The 25,064-nt window shown below is 37.3% G+C and overlaps 1 protein-coding gene across 1 annotated transcript in view; it reads right to left on the minus strand.

Moving 5' to 3' along the window:
• Gabrb2 (gamma-aminobutyric acid type A receptor subunit beta2) overlaps window positions 1-25,064 on the minus strand; it is a 201,642-nt gene that overhangs the window by 103,067 nt on the left and 73,511 nt on the right. Inside the window, exon 5 of the mRNA XM_041675991.1 lies at window positions 23,182-23,402. Within this exon, the coding sequence (XP_041531925.1) occupies window positions 23,182-23,402 (221 nt within the window). The remainder of the gene's footprint in view (window positions 1-23,181; window positions 23,403-25,064) is intronic.

Here is a 25,064-nt window from a genome sequence, read left to right on the forward strand (position 1 = left end):
GGCACGGAGGATTTAGGTTAAAGAGAAGGATGACTCTGCCGATAGCAGAGCTGTAAATGATGAGATGGCTCTCCAGGGTGGATGAGGCTTCTTTTCCTGGAGATGATGTGTAAAGAACAGGCTCATTTGTCAAGATGATGGGATGGGGGAACAACTCACGGTGGTACTAGGATAATCTATATTTTCAGTTCATGTAGACAGCCTCTCTACATGTTAATTCTAGATTCTGAAGCAAATGTGTAGAGTATTTGAAGCCACAGCATATATTGGCTAATTTGATCTTCACTGAATTTTAGCTGAAGAAAGTGGGAGGTACTACTGAGATGGGTCAATGTAACTGCATATCTAAAGGTTTAATATAGCTCTTAATATTAAAGTATTTTCTGACAAAAATAGCTAAGGGGCATTCTGACAAAATTGGATTCCATATTTGATGGAGGAAGGTCATTGGTTAAGTAATAAAGAAACTGCTTGGCCTCATAGGTTAAAACATAGGTGGGAGGAGTAAACAGAACAGAATGCTGGGAGGAAGAGGAAGTGAGCTCAGAGGCCATGCCCCCCTCTCCCGAGCAGACGTGATGAAGCTTTGACCCAGGATGGACGTAGGCTAGAATCTTCCCGGTAAGAGCACCTCAGTGCTACACACATTATTAGAAATGGGCTAATCCAGGTGTGAGAGTTAGCCAAGAAGAGGCTAGATATAATGGGCCAAGCAGTGTTTAAATGAATACAATTTGTGTGTTGTTATTTTGGGGCATAAGCTAGCCGGTGGCGGGAGCTGGGTGGCAGGAACGAAGCCCGCAGCTCCCTTCAACACATATTTTATGTGCATTTCAGTATTCTTGTTGGAGTTTCTGATTAGTTATGGCAGTTGTGGTAGAACACTACAATGCTGCTAATGAGTAATTGTTTCTGGATTAATTATTTGTAAGTGATTAAGATGCATTGTATCCCTGCTGCACAACAGATTCCACATTTGTTTTCTCTGTATCCTCCTTGCCTTTCCCCAGTGTCCTCTCAAAGAGAGATCAGATTGCCATTACCTGAGACAAACAAGGAAAGACTAACTATCCAATGCTTAACATCCTCGAGAGAAACACCAGACAACAAGAGCGGCTGCTATTCCAATGTTGATAGAGGAAAACAGAGTGATAAATGACACTGAGATCACAACATTTAGAAATTCCTTCTACATAGGACACAAAACAACATATTCCTTGTTTGTTTGTTTGTTTGTTTGTTTTTTCTGAGACCAGGTTTCTCTGTAGCTCTGGAGCCTCTCCTGGAACTAGCTCTTGTAGACACAGCTGGTCTCACACTCACAGAGATCTGCCTTCCTCTACCTCCCGAGTGCTGAGATTAAAGGCGTGTACCACTACCACCCAGCTATGTTCCTTGTATTTATATTTTCTTTCCTTGAAATAATGATAAAATAGGAGCTTTAAAAGTGAAGCATTCTGTTATAGGGATAATCAGCATTTTTTCAACTGGCATTAAGACTTCTGTGGTATAAGAGGAAAGAAACTCATGCTTGGTCAAGATTCTTTGGTGATGAAGTTATAGACCATATGACTATTACTTTGAAAATGGAACCTTGTAACAAGCTGGCTTCTGAATACTATGCATTCATAGATTGATGCAGCTTCCACCCCTTCTTAACTTATTTATGCAGTATTAATACAGAGGCTCAAAACTCATCAAATGCCAGGGGAAAGTGTCTGTGCAGGACTCAGCCCTAAACGTGACACTAGTTTCATGCGTCCTCCACCAAGACTCAGGCAACAATGTGAAAACATTGATTACATGAATGCAAGAGCTGAAGGTTGGGAAGATGATGGAAATTAATGCTTTTTGAACATGAACCAGTTATTGTACACACAAACTCACAGTAGCTGAGGTCAACTGCATAAGGCCTGTCTGTGTAAGAAGCCAGTCTCAGCACCAGGAAAAGCACCCCATACAGCTAGCTAAGGAGTGCTTCTTTGTTGATAGATGTTGGGGGGGGGGTTAGTTTTTTTCAGTAATGTAGCCCATTGTAGACTGTTAATGCTACAGGCCATGATGTGCTACACTGTTGTGCATATGGGCAGAACTGTTTAGACTCAGATGATTCTAAATTAAACACACACATGCACACACACACACACACACACACACACACACACACAAAGACATGCACTTGGAAGATGTTGGGGGACCTGGGAAAACTTGTGGAATAATGGATGGGTAGATATGATCTAAACACACTGTACTTATTATATATAAAATAACTAAGACTAAATTAGAAAATAAAAGAACATGTTATTATCTTTAAAAGTGCTAGAAAAATAACTTTTATAATTGGATTTGTTCTGAGGGCTGCTGCTAAAGAGCCCTGGCTAAATCTCAAATTATATAATTGAGAAAATCAAGCTTTTGAGTCTAAGTGGCAAACCCTGATTGGCAGGCAGTTGGAGGTGACAGAAGACCAATCTAAATCTCCTTAGAAGTGAAGAGTTGATCCTGGACAGTGTGCGCAAGTGGGAAGCAAAGGCCAGGACATCTGTGAGCATTCAGAATAACCTTAATTTTACTAATTAGTGTCCTCAAAATTTTAATTTCACTTTATTATAGTCTTAAAGTAAGTAGTGGAGTAACTGAAATCTAAAAAAAGATAAAAACAGTAACAGCTTCCAAAGTATGCAGTAGTGAATTCAGAGACTCACGGCCAAGCAAGATGCAAAGAACAAGTAATAATTTTGAAATAGCTGATTTAGACTACTCCCTATAATGCCCACTGAAGAGGGGGGTTAGGAAATGCTTAAGAGCTATGAAGGCATAAGAAATGCATAAAAATGGGGCAAAGAGCTGAAAACTGCAATTCTCTAGACTTAATGCAACCATTGTAATCATCAACTCACAGTAACTAGTTATTTGCACTCGGACCACAATAAACCAGTCCTATCAACATCGGATAAGGAAAAAAGGGCCCCACATTTATTTCTGAACTTCCAGTTATCCTTAATTTTTGGAGAAGGGGAATTATTCTCTCTACCTATGTACACACTGAAGAGCTCTCCGGAACCAACAGATAATTCTAAATCCATGTTCTCTCTGATGCCACTTGTAAAACACAGAGACACACAATATAAGATGAACAGGAATGAACATGAGGCAAATATTTGTGGGGATTGGGGAAAGCAGACGTGGATGGTTGAGCAAGGGCATATGAACGCGGTCACTGTGCATTGTGCTTGCCTTGTAGATGATAAATTAGTTTTTAAAAATTTAAAAAGAAACCCAAACTAAAATATATTGGCATAATAATTCCTATTGTTCACAGAACATATGAGTAAGTAAGTATAAGTCTAGCATGATTTATATTACGTTTTTCAGTTTTAATCAAATGACTAGGTCAATGACTTATTGGCACATTGCACCTTTTCAGAAAATAGAAATACCTTCAGGAAATCTCAGACTTCTAGAATGTGGACCTTGCTCACTGGACAGCTGTGGCCTAGCAAGGAGACTGTTTATAATGAATCTCAATAAATGTTAGTAATTTTTAAGTTGACTGGCTTAGATATTTTATCAAAATAATGGAAAATTAACACAAATACATGCATTAACAAATTAGACGATAATACTCAAGGTGATATAGCAACATAATTTTTATGAATTTGTTTGCAATTTGACATAATTCTTTGAGTGATATTACCCATTACCATAGGAAACAGTGGGACTTATGCTATTTTTTTCTCATTATTATCTATTGATGATTTTTTAATTAAGCATTCCTTCCACTTTATTAATTTCCAGAACTATTTATTGACTATTTATTATTTTCCTACCCCCTGAAAGATAAATCCAAATGAATATTATACTTAAAAGCATACTTATCACAGTTATTTGTCATTGTATATGCTTAAACATAAGCATCATATGGAAATTTGTAAAGTTTTTAAAGTAATAGTTGTATTTCAGTGGGGAAAAATTACAGCTTTCCTTAATATATATGCCATGTCTATCCAAAGGCAAAATGAGTAAATTACTATCAAACAGCTATTGCCAGACTATCTCAACCAACTTCGCCTTCACTGAGCTGAAATCCTAAGGAAACAGGCAACACACAAAAATCATGAAGACTAATTAACTGACTAGAATTTCATGATGTTCATTGCTGGGATATTATAGAAAAAAGAGGCAAATAATCTTGAACTATCTTTGTTCCCCTTAACAGAAATTCTTCCTCACATCCATATCTAACTTAGTAACCTTTAAATTAGCAGTTAAAATGATTAGAAATTATCAATTTCCCAGATCACTAGCTTCTACCAGTACAATAGTAAAGAATTTCATCAAATGACATCAAAACCGACAGCCAACTTACCCCTTTTTTGCTGTAAATTACCTGATGTAATGGTGTATTTAAAAAATGCCTTGATATCTGTTCTGTGACTATAAAGGTTCATGTAACTACAGTGAGAGTGTTATTTGGGGGTAACCTAAATCCAGACACTTGCACTTGGTTTACAATACATGATCTAAAATACATGGGCAACAAAGAGTGAATATTCCATATGGTTTTGGGGGGTCTCCAGGTTACCTATGAGCAATATCTCAAGAACAAGTATTTCACACACCTCACACTGAGTCTTTAGTTTGATAAGCTCTGGCTTCTAGGAAAATCATGACCCCCGTGTAAGGTAACCTCAACTAAGGTCTTGTGTGTGTGTGTGTGTGTGTGTGTGTGTGTGTGTGTGTAGCTGAGAAACCAAAAGGTTCCTATATGGCTTTCAAACATACATAGTTTTAGCCATCCTTTCCCTCGTCCTTTCCTCTGCTCTAACACAACTTTTTAATAATCCTCACTGAAGACTTTCGAAAAACTAAAAAACTCTTACGGATTAACGCAAGAAGTGCACTTGAACATCCCTCTCATGATTCTCAGGGCTGAATTCAGCCGATGAACCGAAAAAATTAACATCACACCGTCAAATACTTAAAATAATTCCATTTCTCAACTAACAGTTTGGAATGAACACTTCAGAAAATGACAAGTCAATGATAAATACTATTTGTATTTATCACCTAAGAACTCCAAGGTTGTGAATATTTTCTGAGTCATCAAAGAAATGGCAAATGCAAATTTGAGCCTGTGTTTCTCTGATTAAAGCTCATAATGGTTTCCCTTGCTCTAAAGATGAATTTCAAGCACATGAACATTGTCCAGAACAAACTCTTCCACCTGGTCTCACTTGTGTCATTTCTCACAGCGCATGCTCACCGTCTGTAGGGCAGCCACTGGAGTCATTTTTCACAGCGCATGCTCACCGTCTGTAGGGCATCCACTGGAGTCATTTTTCACAGCGCATGCTCACCGTCTGTAGGGCAGCCACTGGAGTCATTTTTCCCTAACTACTTAGTTTTCATTTGGCATGTACACTCTTTCCTCCTTGAGAGTCTCCTTCCCCTGTTATCCTCAACTTCTACTTCGTTTGAATATCTCCAATTCTTCTCTTAATTGGGTTTGCCCGCAGTATTGCCCCCAACATGCGACACACACATGAATGTATGCATGCACCTCATGATAGCTACATAGCACATCCTTTTGCATATATGTCTCTATCAAACAGGTAGTAGGGCTGGAGAGAAGACTCAGTGGTTAAGAGCTCTGCCTGCTCTTACAAAGTCCTGACTTCAATTCGCAACAACTGCGTGGTGGCTCACAACCACCTGTAATGTGATTTGGTGCCCTCCTGAGAGAGAGACCTGGTAAGTTGTCCTCATCAAGTTAGACCATGAAACCCAATATGGACAAGTCCAACAGAGCCGCCATACATAGGCTGCCCATGCATGCTATAGCATAGCCAGGGCAAAAATTTCTTTCATATTTTTTTTTTCAGCAGGTGTCTGAGGTAGTTATATCCAAAGACAACTGATATATTGTGAAGAGGCCTGATAGGGACACCTAGAAACCAGTTATGGTGAATCACTCTTTTAAATATATTTTTAATTTATTTTTATTATATGTATGAATGTTTTGCCTGCATGTACGTATGTACATCATGTACATGCTTGATGGCTAAAGAATTCAAAGGAGACTGACAATTCCCTGAGATTTGAGTTACATACTCACATTTGTGAGCTACCATGTGGATGCTGGGAATCAAACCCAGACACTCCACAAGAGTAGCAAGAACTTAACTGCTGAGCCCACTATCCAGAACATGTACTGCTTGGTTTTCATGGTTGACTAAACACAATCTAGAACCATTTGTGAAGGGAAGCTAGGTGAGGAATTGTTCCGAGTAGGTTGACCTATGTACCTATGGGAAAGTGAGGTGATCTGTAAACTGTGGGTGTTACCATAAAACAGAACGGGAATTCCGAACTGTGAAAGAATAGAAAAAGTGATCCCAGCACTACGGTACATGCGTTAGTTCATTGCTCTCTGATCTTGACTGTGGGTATGGTGGCATTGGCTACTTAATATCCTGTTGCCTTCATTTCCCCACATTGGTGGACTGTAACTTAGGTGGATGAGCCAAATCAATCTTTTCTTCTTGAGTTGCCTATATCAGAGTGTTTTATCACAGCAATGGGAAAGGCAACCAAGATACCACGTAATCAGGACAATACATTCAGAGTCATACAGAGCTCTCTCCACATGGCTTTTTCCACGCCCTTTGGTCAATTAGGTCAGAAGCTGGTTTACTAACAAATACAGTGACACCCATAAGCCCACACTTAACAACCTTAGAATATTCATATCTACCCTTAGTGACTAATAGCTGGTATTTAGTCTAAGATAGTTTTCTTTCCTCTTAAAAGAAAGAAAAGGAAAAGAGTTGAGGGAATTTGGCTCACTGTTAGAGCCCATGTCAAGTATGTCAGACCTTAGATAGGTGCCCTGTGAAAATGGATGTACTTTAGAAAACCTATTAAATTCAGAAATTACAGTTAAAAATGGAAAATCAGCACAGAAGATACAAAAGGCTGCAATAAAACAGTAAAATGCCCAAGCCCACATAAGTATCTCAAGGAAAAAGGTTGGGAAAATATATCTCTACCCATAAACAACATAACCCACGAACTCTTAAAAATGATGCTCTAGTAGAAGCTTGCTTATCATATAATATTAACTGGAGAGAGAAAATTACAGAGTAGCAAAAATAAGCAAAGTGAAAGGAAACATATTTAAGAAATCCTGCCAAACATTTATGACAGGCTTCTGAAGGTGTACCTATTAGTGTATATTTTCTCCCAGCAGTTAAAAGACTTAAGTTCTTCACTTTCCTGTCTTCCTGTGATGTTCATATATAGTCTGGAAACTGGAAAATCACACATTACTATCATAAAGAGGAAGAAAGAAGCAAGATATAAATAGAGAGAAAGAAAGAAGATGAAGAAGGAATGGAATAAAGTAGAGAAGGGATAGAAGACAGGGAGAGAAAAGAAAGAGATGATGGAAAAGGAAAAATTATTTTCATTTTTTATATATTTTTAAATTAAGTTTTAAAAATATCACCTCATCACCTCTTTCGTCTTCTCCCTCTAAACCTTCCTGTTCCTTTTCTCTTTAGTATTTCCTATACCCCCTCTCCCTTGCTAATTGATTAATATTGAAATATATCAATTGTATATATGATTAAAAAGAAATGGGTAACAGAAAGTTTTTAAAAATTCAACAACATTAGTCATCAGGGGAATGCAAATTAACACTACTTTGAGGTTTCATTTTATCCATGTCAGAATGGCCAAGATCAAAGAAACTAATGATAGCACATTCTGGCCTAGATGTGGCAAAATGGGGACATTTATTTCCTGCTGATAGAAATGCAAAGTGTTCATAAACAACTGCTATAAAAATCAGCATAGGTGTTCCTCAAAAAGATAGAGATATATTTATCACATGATTCCACTATGTCACTCTCGGGTATATACTCAAAAGAATGTATATCTTTTATATTAAAGATACTTGCAATAGAGATCCTTGCCAACCTCTATTCATTTCTGCTCTACTCACAGTAGCCTGGAAATGGAAACACCTTACACATCCATCATCAGAAAACTGAATAATAAAAACGTGGTACATTTACAAAACAGAGGGTTCAACATTAACAAATAATTTTTCAGATGCCCAATATCTCAGTCTGATAAAAAATTACATTTTACAGTTATAGCAACAATTAAGTTACCAATCTTATTATCCCATACACTCTGGAGGTACAAAAAACATGGCATGGCAACCTTCTGATCTGAGTCAACAGATGAGTAACATTTCTTAGAAACAAAATAATGCCTTGAATTTAAAGTCATAAATAGCTTTTGTAACATAAAGTTATATATAACAGAAATTCATTCAAACAATGTGTCTTCAAATATGAAAATTACTAGTGTAAAGGAGGCATTATGAAGTAGTTATAAATCTATGTATGAAATTGACATGGCTATTTTTTTCCAGCATAAAAAATATCTACCCTCACCAGTAAAATAATGCAAAACAATGTCTACCACATAAAAGATACTTAATAACTATAAATTAAATGAATGACTTAAAAAGAAAATGATTGAATGAAAAATAAACTAAGCACGTAAAATATCATGAGCGAAACTCCATGTTGTGGGCAAATTTGGGGAGCATATTTTTAATGATTCTATTGGGTTGAATCTATATAAAGTCACTATTCTTCTGCTGGTTAGTGACCACATGATAATCCTACAGTGTTATCTGCCATGCAAACTTGAAGCTAAGAGGACCAAGAATCTCTGCCCATCAGCACAGAAAGATGAAGGAAACTGGCCTTTCCATGTGCTGGGCAATCTCCCTGCATTGTGCACACAGCATCATGATATAGTGTATGTTCCATGGACATCAGTTACTCAGTGCTCATGACCTGGGTCATAAGGCAAAGAATGTTCAACATCTGACACTCATTCTGCCTTCCAGTGCTTTTGTATTTCCTGTTCATTTCATTCCTCTTTTCTGATGTTGGTATCACCCGTAAGCCCTGCGATACACTTTGCCATCTGTTTGTGCACATGGTGCTGTCAAGAAAAGTCAAAGAGTCTCATGTCACCAATTCTTTTTTGATTCAGTTCATTCTTAGCAGTAAGAAAAAAACAGACGATGAATCTACAAGCTCATGTGAAATGGAGATATCATGACTCCTGTAGAGAATATGTTCATTTTAAGGACCTGAATTGAAGCAAATGCTGGATGTATATAGCCAACTCCTCCTATCTATCCCCTTTATACCTCACTGTCTACTGTTGATATCATCTGTGGAATCGCATCACATCTCTTCATCAATTATTTGTAGTCAGCAACTACAGTAATGATCTATTGCGAATTTGGCTGCGCGTATTTTACACTCTGTTCTATCCATGCCTACAGAAAATAAAACGCTGCAGGGATGAAATTGCTTTCTGTAATTAAACAAGGTTGTCGCTGAATGATGGTACACTGGTTTTTCAGAATTTTCAAACATTACAAAGGGTGAAGTTGAGCCAAGCAGCTCATTTGTTCTGGGAGGAAGTCCAGAAGCCTGGGCATCAAACAAACACAGCAGAATCGCCAGAAAGAAAAGAGACATCCGAGCACGAGCATCTTCCTTGTCTGGGATGTCTGTGACTCTCAATAAACCTGCAAACTAAACCCAGCTCCAGGACCTGGACTTCATTCAGCCTCTTTGATGATTCCAGAACTTGAACACAAATGTTCCTTAATTCGTATTATTTGGAATATGGCCTCTTGATGTAAAATCTGTTTTCCTTCTTGCTAGAATTTAGGAAGCATTCGTGCCTTTGCTGACAATTTTCTTTGTTCTCTCTCACTTACTTCCTCCCCATCCTGAATATACCTCACAGTGGATCCAGTTGCTGTTCCAAGGTAATTCTAATTTCAATAAGTGGAGGCATGTGGTTCATCTCATCTCTTCATGGGGTGTGTGTGTAAAGATTAGCTACTTAGACATTCTGGAACTTAAGAAGGACCCACTAATCAATCCTTAGTGAACGCTATTAGTAGGACCCTAAAACATTCAACATGTTCTTACAACTCTCAGCTGTAGGAAAGAACAAGGCTGAAATTCATTAATAATATCATGAACCTCTTTTACATTGGTTTATCTAATTGCCCAAAGGGAAAGCAAAACTACAGGCCCAGACAATTGCATTCAATCACTTAAGATTTGGGAAAATACTGTGTGGCAAAAAAAAATGTTTTACTTTTCCACACATGTAGTTTCTTTCCATGAAACCTACTATCAGCATAACTCCTATTACAAGGACAGAAGCAAAGAAAAGAACATCTGAGTTGTCAGACCACACACACATTTACACATAAACACACAGTAGTATAGGCAGGATAGTCTAGATGGCACAGACATACTCTGTCTATGCTCAGCAAAGTATATGACATCACTGCCAAGCCATCACAAAATTTGCTGACATTTTCATTATTATGCATAGTATGCAGCAACACACACCACACTTAAACTCAGTCCTAATGAGTTCTCTGAAGCATTTTTTAAAAAGATGTCATTAGAAAGTGTTCTGTCATTGGCTTACGTTACTGTAGAGGGTAGTGTGGGTTATCTAATTTCCACCTGTCCATCTCTATATTTCATCTACCTAAATGATAGACATGATCACCTATCATTTAGAGCATTTCATTGATGAAAAATATTATGTTACATAAAAGAGCACCCTTCAATGGAAATTTCCATTGACAATCAATTCATATTCACATGTAAATTGCAATTTGGGAAGCTGAACTCATGGCAACAGCAGATTCTGTTTTTGTTTTCAAACATCTCTGTAATCTTCTGTTATACATATTACATGAAGAATACTGTCACTACTAATGTATTTTCTTATGTATAAAGAGAAATGCCCAGCATTGTAAAGTGTAGGACAATAAAATTATCTTTCACCTCATTACAACATAATATCTTCGATGATTGGGTTATAAATGATCTCAATTTAATTTTATATTTATTTTTACGCATCTTTTAAGTTACCCCAACAGGAATATCCATTGCTAACCATTATCTTTCATGAGTTATCTGCATTGAAAAATACGGGGAGAAATCAATTTGAGGATTACCCTCTACAGACCACAGAGTTTATTTAACTGTACCTTTAGACTGACAGAGCTCAATATTCTGCGGAAAATCAATCCCACATATACTAATTTAAGATTTGTAGTTGGTTTCTGTGGGGCACACATGCCTTAGATGCTGGGGTGTCAACAATGGGCTTCTCATGGGGCTGCTACTCTATCTACTTCAATGAATATAATATTTAGGTAATATATTATTTTTAAGAGCATAAAACACAGTGACTGAACGAGAGTGATCAGGGAATTTCATACAAAGTGACATTGCTTTCATTTTCCCTTGTGCACAGGAGGAGGCTTTCCTGCCCTCAGGACCATGTGCATCTACTGTTTTCTAACTGGAGCTCATCCTCAGAACTCTTTCTCAGTGCTTACTTGGCTAAGCAACTGTTATTTTCTAAAGCAGCATGTCATTTCTTTCCAGTTACCCGTCCTAAGATTCCTCGGGTTCTTTTTCTCCTCCGACTTCATCATAATTTGAAAATCTTGTATTTATTATGAAGTATACTTATTGCCAATGGTCACATGTCTTTCCTTAGTATGAGAAATGCCTGGAAATAGGCACTGACTCTGGCTGATCCATTCCTACACCACCACCACCCACCTATGACCTCCAGGACTGCTAATTTAGGAGCTGATTGGATAAAGTGAGGAATACGTGAATGAAGTGTTCCCTGAGTGACTTAAAATTTTGTCAAAAAATAAACTTGTGTTTCTTTTTCTCCAGCTACCCTTTTGAACACTACACAGACATTCCGAAAGTTTAGCCTATCATACTCAATAGGTACATTCAACTTCCACTCAAGAAAATCCCCAGTATGCCTTTACCTTCCTTTCCACATTCTAGTCCATGTACCGAGTTATTTCTCTCCACTAAATCCATTTAAAGTGTGAAGGATTCAGGCTTTAATGTCCAACAGCCTTGAAAGCTATTTCTAGTTTTTACATGTACAGTGGTGTTGCTTTAAACAACTCACTGAATTTGTTTTAATATCCTTCTCTGTATAAATGGAATGATTTATTGCTTAAACCACACCTCTATTAATTAAATTCTATCATTCCCAGTGAGGATCTGTTATGTGACTTCCTGTCACCATTGTCTTTGAAGGAAGAGTCTGCCTCTTACTATACTATTTTTCTTCATCTTAGCTATTTATTTTCTTCTCCTGGTAAGTTCCTTTTTTTTTCTTTGAGGTCACAGGCATTGAAGAATGAATTGTCTTCACTTGTACCCAGTGCTGGCAGTATTTGATCATGCATATTGCTCTTGTCGTAACTCATTCACCCACCACTTACCATCATGGGCCACAAAATAATAAGTCAAAGTAAAATATTTGTAGCAATTCTAATAATAGCCATTATCTTTAAAATCAACTTATTATGTGCCAGGCAATTTGCTATAGGCTTTGCAATTATTTATTCATTTAATTGCCTCAATAGTCCTTCAAAGTAGGTATGATTAAATACAGTTTCCAGATAAGGAAACTGACACGTGATAGATGGAGCACAACACATCTGTAGCTCAGAGTGGCCTTGAGACAAGACAGAGTTCAAGCCCATGCTCTTCACATTGCCCTGTGACTACTCCAAAGGATCTGTGCATCTATCTGTGTAAATGCACAGATTCCTCTTAGTGTTTTGACATCTGAGGAGTCTATGTCCTTTGTCTTGTCTGGTTTCCTTTAACTGGCAGCCTATCATTGCTGCTAAAGTATAAAGTCCTAATTATTCTCTCCATTATGGCTAGTGAAAACAGTCGAATGTGGGATTAGTCTCTTCCTCTAAGGATTTATAGCCATTTAGCACTTGCTTCTTTTTATTCTCTCCATAAGAGTACAGATAACGAGCTCCTTCTTCGAAGCAAAACAGCCTGAGCATTTCACGTTATGGGGAATGAGATTTGAGTCATTAACCTTTTATGCTGGTTTAGTTTCCAAAGAGAAGGACTTGTTTTATTTGTGACCTCCAAAATAAAGAGGAACCGAATGGCTAGACATTTCCCCTAATCCATTTAGCAACGTGACTGAATTAAATATTTTCTTAAAGTCTTTAAATAAATTGGGGAGGGGTGGTAATTTACACAGGTTGGATAATTTTAATATTTTTCCCCTTTCAAAAAGAAGTAAGGCTAAAACAAACACAATTCAGTCCATAAAATCAATTGTTAACCCAGTGTTTTTTTAGATCTTGTCCAATATCTGGTTCATAATTGGATCTGATTAGTTGCCCTTAAAGGTTGAAGCAATCATATTTTCTGAACTCACTTCCTCCCCCTCCATTGCAAATGCTGATGTTAAAGTGAGAATCTCAAACAGAAAATAGTGTTTGTAGATCTTTGATATTAAAGTTTGTAAGCAATTCAGGTAAATCTTCCTGAACTACAAATAAAGAATAGGGACTCTATAATATAGCAGCAACAATCTTCAATGTCCACTGGAAAATAATTTGCTTAAAATTGGATAGAGTACAAAAAAAACATGTAACATATTTTCATGTATGTCGTAATCTATTGACCACATAGTTTCCACAGGATGAAATGAAGTGCATGCAAATTCTGCCACTGAGTTTGAATAAAAGAATACTATTTTCCTTCAGTAGCAAATAAATATACAATATCATCCACAGATATTTTCACAAACCTGTTAACACATTGGTAATAAATTTCAACAATTTTTCTTTACCATGTCAATGATCCTATTACATTCATTTTTTCGGCCTGTAGTACCACAGCCCTGCCTTTTGGGGACAGATGTTGAAATTCCCCAGCCTCTAATCATTTTTCTTTCCTGAGAGTTTCCTTCACACTTCTGCTTTGTATCAGATCCAGCGTTGGACACTGAAAAAAAGCTATATTTGGCTTTCTTTTTACTGGATTTTTGTGGACATAATGTATCTAGGGACACATGTAGGTGGGAATAAAGGAGACTTACTTACCACTTGGGTATGATGAGCCAGAAATACTTAGGAAAAAAAGCAAGGTAGTTAGACTTGCCTTTCCAGTGAAAATGTTTTTCTATTTAAAACTTAAGCAAAATGTTGCGACCAAATGTGCCCACACACCATAGCCACTTCTCCCTTTTCAGAGTGCTGCAATTCTGTCTCTGCTGTTGTTGATGTGGATTTGAATTATTTGGTAATGTTAGTGAGAAAATGGTGATTCTAATTCACCAAATAATACCACTGCAACATCAAAACAGGGAACAATCCTTGAATTGGAAGTTGAGTATTTGGGATGATACTGCGTTTTCCTAACTAACAACTGCCTCCACAATGGTAAGGAAGTTATTCTCTTTTATATCTGCCTTTAAAAGAAAGGTGGCTTAATTAGAGAGTGCTGCTAATGAGGAGACACCATGACCATGACGAAGGCAACTTTTGAAATTAAGTATTTAACGGGGGCATTACTTAAACTTTTTAGAGGGTCAGTGGGGAACAAGGTATAGCCAGCTATGGTGCTGGAGAAGCAGCTAAGAGAGAGAAAGAGAGAAGGAGAGGGAGAGAAGCTGAGCTTGGCCTGAGATTTTGAAACATTAAAGTCTACACCCGATAATATTTCCTCCAATAAGGCCATACCTCTTCATTCTTATAAGACAGTTTTACCCTCTGGGAACCAAGTATTAAAATATATGAACCTATGGGGGCCATTGTCATCAAGCCACAACAGAAAGTGAACTTCCATAGCCTATAAGTTATTTCTAAATACATTTACTTTTTATGTAAGTAATTTTATCTTATATGAAAATGGTGAAGAAAAATTTCCTTTAAAAATTAGATACAGTTCTTTAAAAAGCTTGCACTTTCCCTCATGAATCACAGGCCAGACTTTTTTTTTTCTGCTTTGAGGGCTGAGATTGTACGTTGAGTTCCCCCATTCTGGCTAAGAAGACTATTAATAAAATCTCTTTTGTTCATCCTGACAAAATTCAATTACTCGATATCTGTACGAAAATTAATTAAGCCAATTAGGAAATTCAAGCTAAAATTGATATATTAATGTTTAATAGATCACATTTCTATGAGCGATGACTATCTTGTGCTAAAAGTTGTGTAGTAGAGAGAGCAGATGGAATTACTAAAACCCCACTTGCCTATGCTCATTACAGGCTAACATCATCCTTTGCCATTTTCTCAGTGATGGAGCCTACACATCAGGGGGTGGCTGGCTGAATTATTGTTGCTGTTGCCTGCTGGATCTTTCTTTAAGAATGTGAACCTTTAATTAGGAGTGACAAGTGTCTGATCTAATGTTACATATGGGAGATATACATGAGGTCAAGACCAACCCCACCTCGGCACACACACACAGACTGAGCAGGCACAGGAGCCAATTTAAGAGGGGCCAGCTACTACTAAAAACAAGATCATTCTTCATGTAAAACTGTCTGGAAAACAACAACAAAAACAGGTTTCCATATATATGCTGGGCCATTTCTTTGCCAAGTGAGACTGCAAATATGAACAGCAAAGCTATATGATTGCAAATTATACCACAAGCACTCCTCCCAGCTTCTCATTAAAGTACTGAACAGATTTGAAAGAACATTCCTATGTTTTATGGAAACAACTTCATTTTTCACCTTCTATCAAAAGCACAAACTGTATCTTGTAATCGGTAAGAAATGCATCTTAAACATATCTTATAATGGTTGAAAAATGAATGTCAGAAGTACTTTATTCACATAGAATCATGCTTATTACTGTGAATTGTTAAGACACAGATCCTCAGGGTAAGGGCATGAGAATTAGTAAAATAAGTAAAGAGTATGAAGATGTGAGTGAAAATAATAAAACAGAAAACATAAACTAGCACTGGGAGTCCAGTGAATACTGAAATTCGCCCATATTTAATTTTCTATACACTTTTGTACCCAAAGACAACAGGAAAAGAAGACAAAAGGCTGCTTTAATATGATACAAAGGACAATTCTAACAGCTATTTGATTCAATACTTTGAGCCATCCAAGCCATTAATCCATGAGAAAAGCATTTTGTTGTTTAGTCAATAAAGCCACCCTAACACCCTAGGACAAGGATCCTAAAGACAGCCATTCCCAAGGTCACACCTCCTATTTCAAAAGAAGGAGCAGATGTATGCTTGAATTCTTTGACTTTTGGTCAGGGTAGAGTAGATCTACCTGTGCGAATCATCTTAATGACAAAACACAGAGCAACCATACCTTAGGTAAATGTGTATAGTCACATTTGATGTTAACAACTTTGAGCAAGCTGAAACTCTCTGATCTTCAGAGGAGATAGAAATGGGCTCACATTTTTGGACCTCCACATGGTGGCTTGCTAGATGCCAGTCTAACTCTAGGCTAGATCAGGACCCCTTTCTAGACTAAATAAGGTAGAGATTAACAGAGTGGGATACCCCAGTGCCTCCTTAGGCTTATTCATGAATGCACACATATGTCTGTACACATGTACATATACTGCACATAAATACACAGAGAGATTTAAGAGATTTGCGAACAAGGATCTCTGTAGTTTATATCTTTATACGAATAGCTTTTACTGAGTGTTTTGAAGACAGGTCATCTCCTCTCAGAGGCTCTGTGGTTCATTGGGTAAAATTCATGGCAAAGGTATGCCCTAATCCAGAGAACAGTGGAGAAAACACTTTAGCTAGCACCTTGCTGACTTCTCTGTAAACTTTCCGTCTATAAGAACATATCTATTGCTTCTCAGTGTACAAAGCTAAAGCTCTTAATCATTCCCTGGTGCTCGGTGAGCAATTATTGAGCAGAGATTGTTTCCTGCTCAGCAGTAAGCTGAGGTTTCTGTTGAGGTGGGGAGTTTAGAATATGGAGATGAAGAAATATGGGGCCCAAGTGTGGGTGATTTCTATCAGTTTCATCCTGAATCAATCATTGCCTGCCTGGTTTCAAAAACACCAGATTTTAAATGTTTAGTCGCTTCTCATTGTTCTTTGGGTTAATAAATTTTTAAAATTTTGGGAATGTAGTTGGAAATTCACAGAGTTGGGCAACACAACTAATTTTCTTCACAAGGGGTAATGATAATACAACTTAGACTTTTTTTTTTTAAATTTTGCCACTTGCTTCAATCAACAAATTCTCTGAGCATGAGTTAGAAGATGCAAATATTGTTATAGCTTATCCATTCTCAATTGATTGTCAATGAATATAAAAAAATCTGTAATTGAATATAATATTAGCAAATGAAATTATGTATTTGGAGTAATACAGTAATAGTTGGATGCTAAGTATTCAGTGTTACTTAATGTATATGTGCATGGATTGTACGGATGGAAATTCTTAGAATTTGACTGATTATTATTTACATTATTCCGTGAAGTAGTTTCTAAGTTCTTGTTTAGAACCCAGAATGGAGAGAATAGCAGGTGAAATCCTCCCATCTCTGCCCACCACAGCACTTGTGTTGTAGTCCCCAAGTGATCACACTTGACATTTTTCTTTGATGCTGCTGAAATCGAAACTCAGATCCTTCTACTTCCACAGCAAGCCCTCTGGCAACTCTGCAGGCCCTCAACTCTTAATTCTTTTTAGAACTTATTTTAGTTTTAGTTTAAAAAATTGATATTATAATATAATTACTACAGCATTTTCCTCTACTTAGGCTCATAATTTTTAGAGAGTAAAACCACAGTGCCATAGCCTCTTGATCATGTTTTTTATTATTGTTGATTTGTTGTTGTTATTGTTTGTCTTTTAAATTTCATGATGACTATTTTCAAACATGCTGCAGCTTGAACAAATGAACTCATGAGCTCCTCCATGCCCTCCATCAAGTTCAACAGGCATAATATTCTGGTGTCCCCATTGTTGTTATATTTTAATATCTGAAAAGTCCACTAGATGGTACTTTACAACAGTTCACTCAAATATTGTGGACATTGACCTCTTCTTCCTCATCTGTCGAGAGGGGTAGGTAGGTAGGTAGGTGTGCTCTTCATTTATGTCCCAGACATTCAGCTCAAGGTCTTTGATGTGCAAATTACTGGTCATTGTCTTGAGTATGGAAACTGTTTAGCTCTCTGTCTTCTACATCTACACTGAATGACTGCCTTTCAGTTTTCATTATTCCCACCAATGGACTTTACTACCACTGACTTTTTTTTGCAATGATTTGTCTGAGTCCAAGGATTACACACATGCACACAACTCATCCTTTTAACTAGAACAGCTATAGTCCATAGGATCTCAAGGTGAACTTCCATAGAAGACTCTTGCCTTCTGTTTCTCATGGCTCTATTTTATCATTCAAGAGAAAAGTCCGTAGCTACAGATGTACGAAAAGTTGTTTTCATCTAGCTTTTTTTTTCTTCCATTCCTTCAGATTCTCTCAGGGTTTTAATAAATATTATGCATCACCAGATAACCAGTATTTAAAGGCTGGGACAAAAAAAGTAGTATTTCTACTTTAAGGCAATTAAATTCTTGGGGTACAGTAGTTATTTAAATTTCTATAGGTTCCTTTGTTTTTCCATATAATATGGAGGAAATAATGGAACTAAAGCAATATTAAATAAGAAAACATATGCAAAATATATGCATGCTAAATCTTTCCATTAGTCCTAGATACTTTCAATAATATTCTAATTAGATGTAATGTTCTACATTTCCTCTTCTTGACATTGACTCAATAAAATTCTTCCTAGATTATCAACAATAGGAAATAACAGAATTGGTGATAGATGAGTAGGAATAGGGGCTAAGTATTTGGAGTTCATACTGTCAATGGTTATTTTAACTAAATTTCTTCTCTGTATTGTAAGTAAGACTCCTAGAGACAAGAAATGCGTATTAGGCATGCAACAGTTTTCAAAGGAAACTGTTCTATTTTTCTATAAAATTTGCCAATACTACTTAAAAGTGTGTTTTAAGATCTTCCTATTAATTTCATCTGCTGTTCAACATTGCAACTGAGAGAACAATCACAATTAGTGGGCCTGCTTTCCACAGAAGTGCTAATTTTATTTTACTTTATTTTTTTAGTTTTTTCGAGACAGGGTTTCTCTGTAGCTTTAGAGCCTGTCCTGGCATTAGCTCTTGTAGACCAGGCTGGCCTCGAACTCACAGAGATCCACCTGCCTCTGCCTCCCGAGTGCTGGGATTAAAGGCGTGCGCCACCACCGCCCGGCCAGAAGTGCTAATTTTATGAATGTCACAGGTGCTCAAGAAATTGATTATTGTGTCAAGAGTCTTTGTTGGAAGTGGGAACGGAAAAATAATGATCTTCTTCTGTCAGGAGTTAAGGATGCTCTGTGGCATCCAGCTTAGAGATATAAGAGACCCCTAAAACATTTGCCTCTAAGGTGTACACTTCTGCTAACCCATGTTCAACCAGCACAGACACATAATGAAGTCCAGAAATCAGTGCCTTTGGCATGTGTATTCCTCCTTGATAGCACTGGTCACAGATGCATAAAGTTTTCCATACCCTCTGCCTCTTAGGTACACATCATCAACCTTCCTGTACATGGTCCTAATAGGTAAGCAGACTTTTCTCATATTACCTCTCATGTATCCTTCCTTTCACTTATAGCATCAGGCAGAAACAGGTAAGAAAGTTACAGTCTCCTGCCTCTGGGGCATACTCACCAAGCTCAGTGAATCCAAGCAAGGGACAGACTATTACAGCCATAGGAGTGGGAACCACTTCCCTTCCCCAAGTGTGTTCTTCTGCCCTGAGTACCACAGAAGCCAGAGGACATGATAAATCTATGGCTGTGGCACACATACACAACACTCTTCAAACACCCTGGCTTGTCAGTTTAGAGGTCGCAGAATCCCTAGTATTGATTCACTCTCCCATAATACCTTATGAAGCCAGGCTCTTAAGGTTAGAGGACATGTGAAATTGCTGCTTCTGGTATAACCTATTGATACACTGCACTGATTCTGGTTTATGAAGTTAGAGCCCGTGATCCTGTTATCAACAAAGCCACGATCACCTTCACTTACGCCACCCATGGTCAATGCCAAGTTCCTCTACAACTGGACTTTAAGCAACACTGAGCCTGGTCAAGACTTGTGAAGTAGAGGTGATGCTAACACCACACACTCACTCAACTCAGCTGTGATGAGAAGTCACAGCTCACACCAGATTGGCAAATCCCAGTGCACAAACACCAGGGCCTAGAAGAGCCAAGACAAAATATCTCCTCCAAAAATTAACAGTCAGATAGCAATGGAGGCCAGTGATGGTGACTTATACAAAATTCTAGGCAAAATTTAAAAGAACAATCCTAATAAATATGTTCAAAATTTCAAAGTGGACACAAACACACTAATGAATGCATTGAAGGAGGATACATATAATATTTGGAGTCAACTCCAAGAAAACACATTCAGTTGAATGCATTAAGAAAATCAGTTCAGTATTGAAAACAGAATTCTCCAAATACCTTGAAATGCCGAATAAAACTCAAACTGAAATGATTTCAGAAATGAAAAATTCAGAAATCTAAGAAAACCCTCAGTGGAAATCTTCAGCAATGAATGGAACTTATAGTGGACAGCCTTACAGAGCTTGAGGATCATACAGAGGAATTAGATCATTCAGTTGAAGTCAATGGCTTTTTATAAAAATATGAATGGAATGTAAAAGATAAGTAGGGCATTATGAGAGACCAAATTTATTAATTATAGACATAAAAGGAGATGAGTCCTATATCAGAAAGCATAGATAGTATCTTCAATAATATCACAGAAGAAAATATCCCAGTGTCTGCAAAGGAATACCCACTGTGGTATAAGAGGCATAGCAAACATCAAATGGACGGGACTAGAAGAGAAACATACTATGCCATATTATTGTTAGAACACTATACAGAACAAATAAAAGCTGCAGAAAACTTTAGGAGAGAAGGCTTATGTCATACGTAAAGATGGCTTCAGCACAATAACAGCTTCTCAAAAGAAACATTAAAAGCTAGAAGCACTTGGGAGCAGTGAGGAGTGGGTGATTGTCCCACAGCATGAGTAGGCAGTAGTCAGGGGACAACTTTGAGTGTTAATTGTGACCTTCCACCTTATTTGGGACAGGGTGCCTTTGTTTTTCATTCTTCATACACTAGAATAGTAGGACTGAGCATTTCCAGACTGTCTCCATTGCCTATATCTTATCTCAGCATGCAAGCACAGGATTACAGATAGAAAATACTATACCCAAGTTTGAGTTCTGGGAATTTGAATGTAGGCCCCCATTCTTACATGGTAAATATATTAGTTTCTGATCCATTTATTGCTTTTTTATTCCTATGCAATCCACATAAACTCTCATTTCTTATTTTTCATCACTTGATAGCATCCAGTATGTGTCTAAACTTTATAACAAATACATAACAAAATTCATTTTACTAGCTTTCAGTGCTCCATAAATTGTTCTCCTATTTTTTTCTCATCAATTTATAAGAAGTTTCCAATAACATTTTTCAGCTTTATCCATAAGTATTTTGGTACCAGAGTTGATCTTTCCTTCATATGTATTGATAATACACCCTTCACTTTTTAGGAATTTGTGTTTTCTTGGGTGCTTTCCCGTCAAAGAACTAGGTTTCGCTGCAACCGAACATTGGTTTTAGTTTACATTTATTCTCTTTAGTCAATACTTAATTTTTTTCTAGAAAGGGAGCAGTAGTCTTGAAGGGTACAGGTGTATATTCAACAACAGTCTTAGTGCCTCAGCCAGACCTATACCTAAGCCCTTTTAAGTCCCTATTACTTTCAGTGCATGGCTTGGTGCAACTCTTCTTGGTACCCTTTGATGAAGTAATCATACAGGGCCAATATATCTCACACAATACATTCCTGTAAGATGCTAGCACCCTACTCCTGTGCTTCAGGGCTCTTATTACGAAAAACAAAAGGTTACTTGAACACAGGTACCGCAATTCCATGACAGGAGACCTGACAGATGGCTACAAAGGCACTAAAGGTTAGCTACCACATGGATTTTATGGGGAAAACAGTGACTTGTTTCTCAAGTAGGACTAGATAGCTTGGCAAGCAAGATTTCATCACGCTACTCATAATAATGCCCAACTTAAACTGCATAAGTCATTTCTGACCACTTCCACTCAGTGTGTTCAGATAACAACTATTGTGGATAATGAAAATCAGAAGTAAGATGCAAATAGGGTGTCGGGTGACGACTGTATGATGTGTGGAAAACACTTAACTCATTGTGTAACCTCTGGAAAGGGTTCAACTGATGGCTGTTACTGTTACCACTATCATCACTATTATCATAGGATAGTCACATGTTTATGCAAAATAAAAGATCAGAGGCAAATTTCTTTTCTTGTGAGAAATTGTTTACATTGTAATATTTTCAGAATAAAAATACTTTATGCAAAATAATAGAGGAGAGGAATTCAAAACGCTGAAATTTAGAGTGGTTTCCTTCTGCCATGCAAATTAAATATTTACATTAAAATCGTTTCAGAATAAAAATGTGTTTTAATTTTTTTCCAGAACATCATCTATTGGTTTTAATTGAAGTTAAACTAGCCTTCTTTACAAATTATTTCCATCCAAATAGTCCGGTATTGGAATGTTTTTCTGGAGGTGCATTTGAGAGCATCAATTAAGCATTAATAAGCATGAGATGGTACTATTTGTAAGTCGATTGCTCCTCAGAGGATGAGAGGGCATGACACTCCTCTCTGTCACCAGAGGACCATGACCAAGTTAGCAGCTCAATACCTTCTGCCATGTCCAAACAATCATTCAACATTCAGAGTTTTCTGTTTACCAAATTTTAAAGAAACCCCATGCTTCAGTTATTTTGATATTGTCTATCCCTATTCCTTAAAGAAATCGGCTTTAGCATCAGCATCTGATACTGGAGGATAAATCAGAAGAAGAAGAAGAAGAAAAAAAAGTAACAACAACTTAGTCTTAGCTGGAGCTAAGTCCTTTGTACACATGCTTTCCTAAGCTCTCAGATATCTCCCTGATAGGAGGTTTAATTCTTTTTCAGTGGAACTGCAGAAGGAATAAAGAAAACAGTACATTTCCTCTGACAGCAGGCAACTGGGTTTTCTTTCTCCAGGAAAAGTTCAATTTAAGATGCATACTACAGACCTGAGGCCATACAGGACCGTGCCGTCAGGATGCAAGCGTATCATACGATTTTTGACAGTAACTCCATGGACAAAGGACTTCTTATCATTCAGGAAGTAGGTGTCCGGCACCCAGAGCTGGTCTGCCACTCGATTGTCCAAAGTCAAGTTCAAAGGTATTACATTGTAGGACAGCCTCTTGTCTCTCCAGGCTTGCTGAAAATACATGGTCAAGGTATAGTCCTGTGAATGTGAGAAGAAATATAGTTACTTTGTATCAGTACAGACTAGGGAACTTTTTGAAAGCACCTACTGTGTGATATGCATCTAATCTAGACGTAGGCAATATGAATATAAGGTAAGGAAAGTATGTCTGTCTACACAAAATGTTGTATGTTACAGGAAGATAGATATCAACAAATAATTATGTAACTCTTCTTTTTTTTTCTTTACAAAATGAGTGCCTAAGGTTGTTTTAGGTAAGAGATAAACACAAATTTAAAATAATATATAGACACTTGCTTTCCTCTGTCCTGAAACAATTAACCAGCATCTAAAATCTAAGATTTCATGCATTGATTTATTCGACAGATGTTTAATTCATTCCTGGTATGTGACTGGACGTGATGAGGGATAGATCAAAGCCTGATCTCAGGGAATTTGTAAACAAAGCGTAGATAAATGAACAGAGCACCACAGAATGCTGTAGTTCATCAAGCTAATAAAGCAAATTTAGAAGCATTTATCTGGGATGGTGTGAATAAAAACTGCTCTAAGGAGCTGAGATGGTGCAGAAGCCAGATAAGACCAAAGAACTGGTTATTAGAAAAGCATTCTAAGCACAGGACAGTGTACCAAAGTCCTGTGGTTGGAGCACAATTGCCATTTTTAGTGAACAGAGTAAAGACATTCACACAAGAGAGCAGAGGTGCATAGGAAGAGTAGGAATAGAACACGACCTAAGATTTACCATTCAGAAGAAAATGGATATTTATAAAACCCAGCTAGAAATTGACAACAAATGGTGAGTAAATGGGAAAGAAGAACCCTATTACTTTTATTTAAAAAAAGGTGAACTAGTGCAAACACTGTAGAAATCAGAATAGATATTTTTACAAAAATATAAAAATAAAATTACAATATGACTCAGGTTACAACTTGTGATCATACCAGAAAGACTCACAGTCCTACCACAGAGATATCTGCACATCGATATTAACTTGGCATTATTAGCTGTAGCAAAGAAATTGAACTAGAATAGACGACCATCAATGAATGAATGAAAACATGTAATGCATATAAACAGTGAGATCTTGTAGTCCTGAAGAAAAAAGTTACATCAATAGGGAAAATTATGGAACTGTAAGCAGTTAATAGATGGAAGCAAGACTTTGAGAAACAAATTTTTCTTGTTTTCTTTCTTATATGGACTTAGACATACAGAGAGAAAGAGAGAGAGAGAGAGAGAGAGAGAGAGAGAGAGAGAGAGAGAGACATGTGCATCAAGGTTATGAAACTAGACATGAAACCATAGGGAAGAAGGAGACCAGTCAAAGAGGGTGAGAGGTTGGAGAGGATGGAGATGGAAGGGATGAAGCGATGGGGAGATGGACAGGATGGAGAGGGTGGAGGGGATGGAGAGAATGGAGGTGGTGGAGAGGGTGAAGATGATAGAGAAGATGGAGAGAATGGAAAAGGTGGAAAGGATGAAGAATATGGAGGGGATGGAGGGGATGGAAAGAATGGAAGATGGAAGTGGAGGAGAAACAAGAGTTGGTTATTAGGTACACATTTACTTCTTTTTACCTGAGGTGATTAAGTATAAATGGAACTTTTAATATATGCTCAATCTATTCAGAACTATTATGGAAATTAAATAAATAATGCAAATGCAATTTGTAAACC

Source organism: Microtus oregoni, unplaced genomic scaffold (assembly GCF_018167655.1).
Source record: "Microtus oregoni isolate MIOR12 unplaced genomic scaffold, Mior012 000027F_ref0000203, whole genome shotgun sequence".
Taxonomy (NCBI): Eukaryota; Metazoa; Chordata; class Mammalia; order Rodentia; family Cricetidae; genus Microtus; species Microtus oregoni.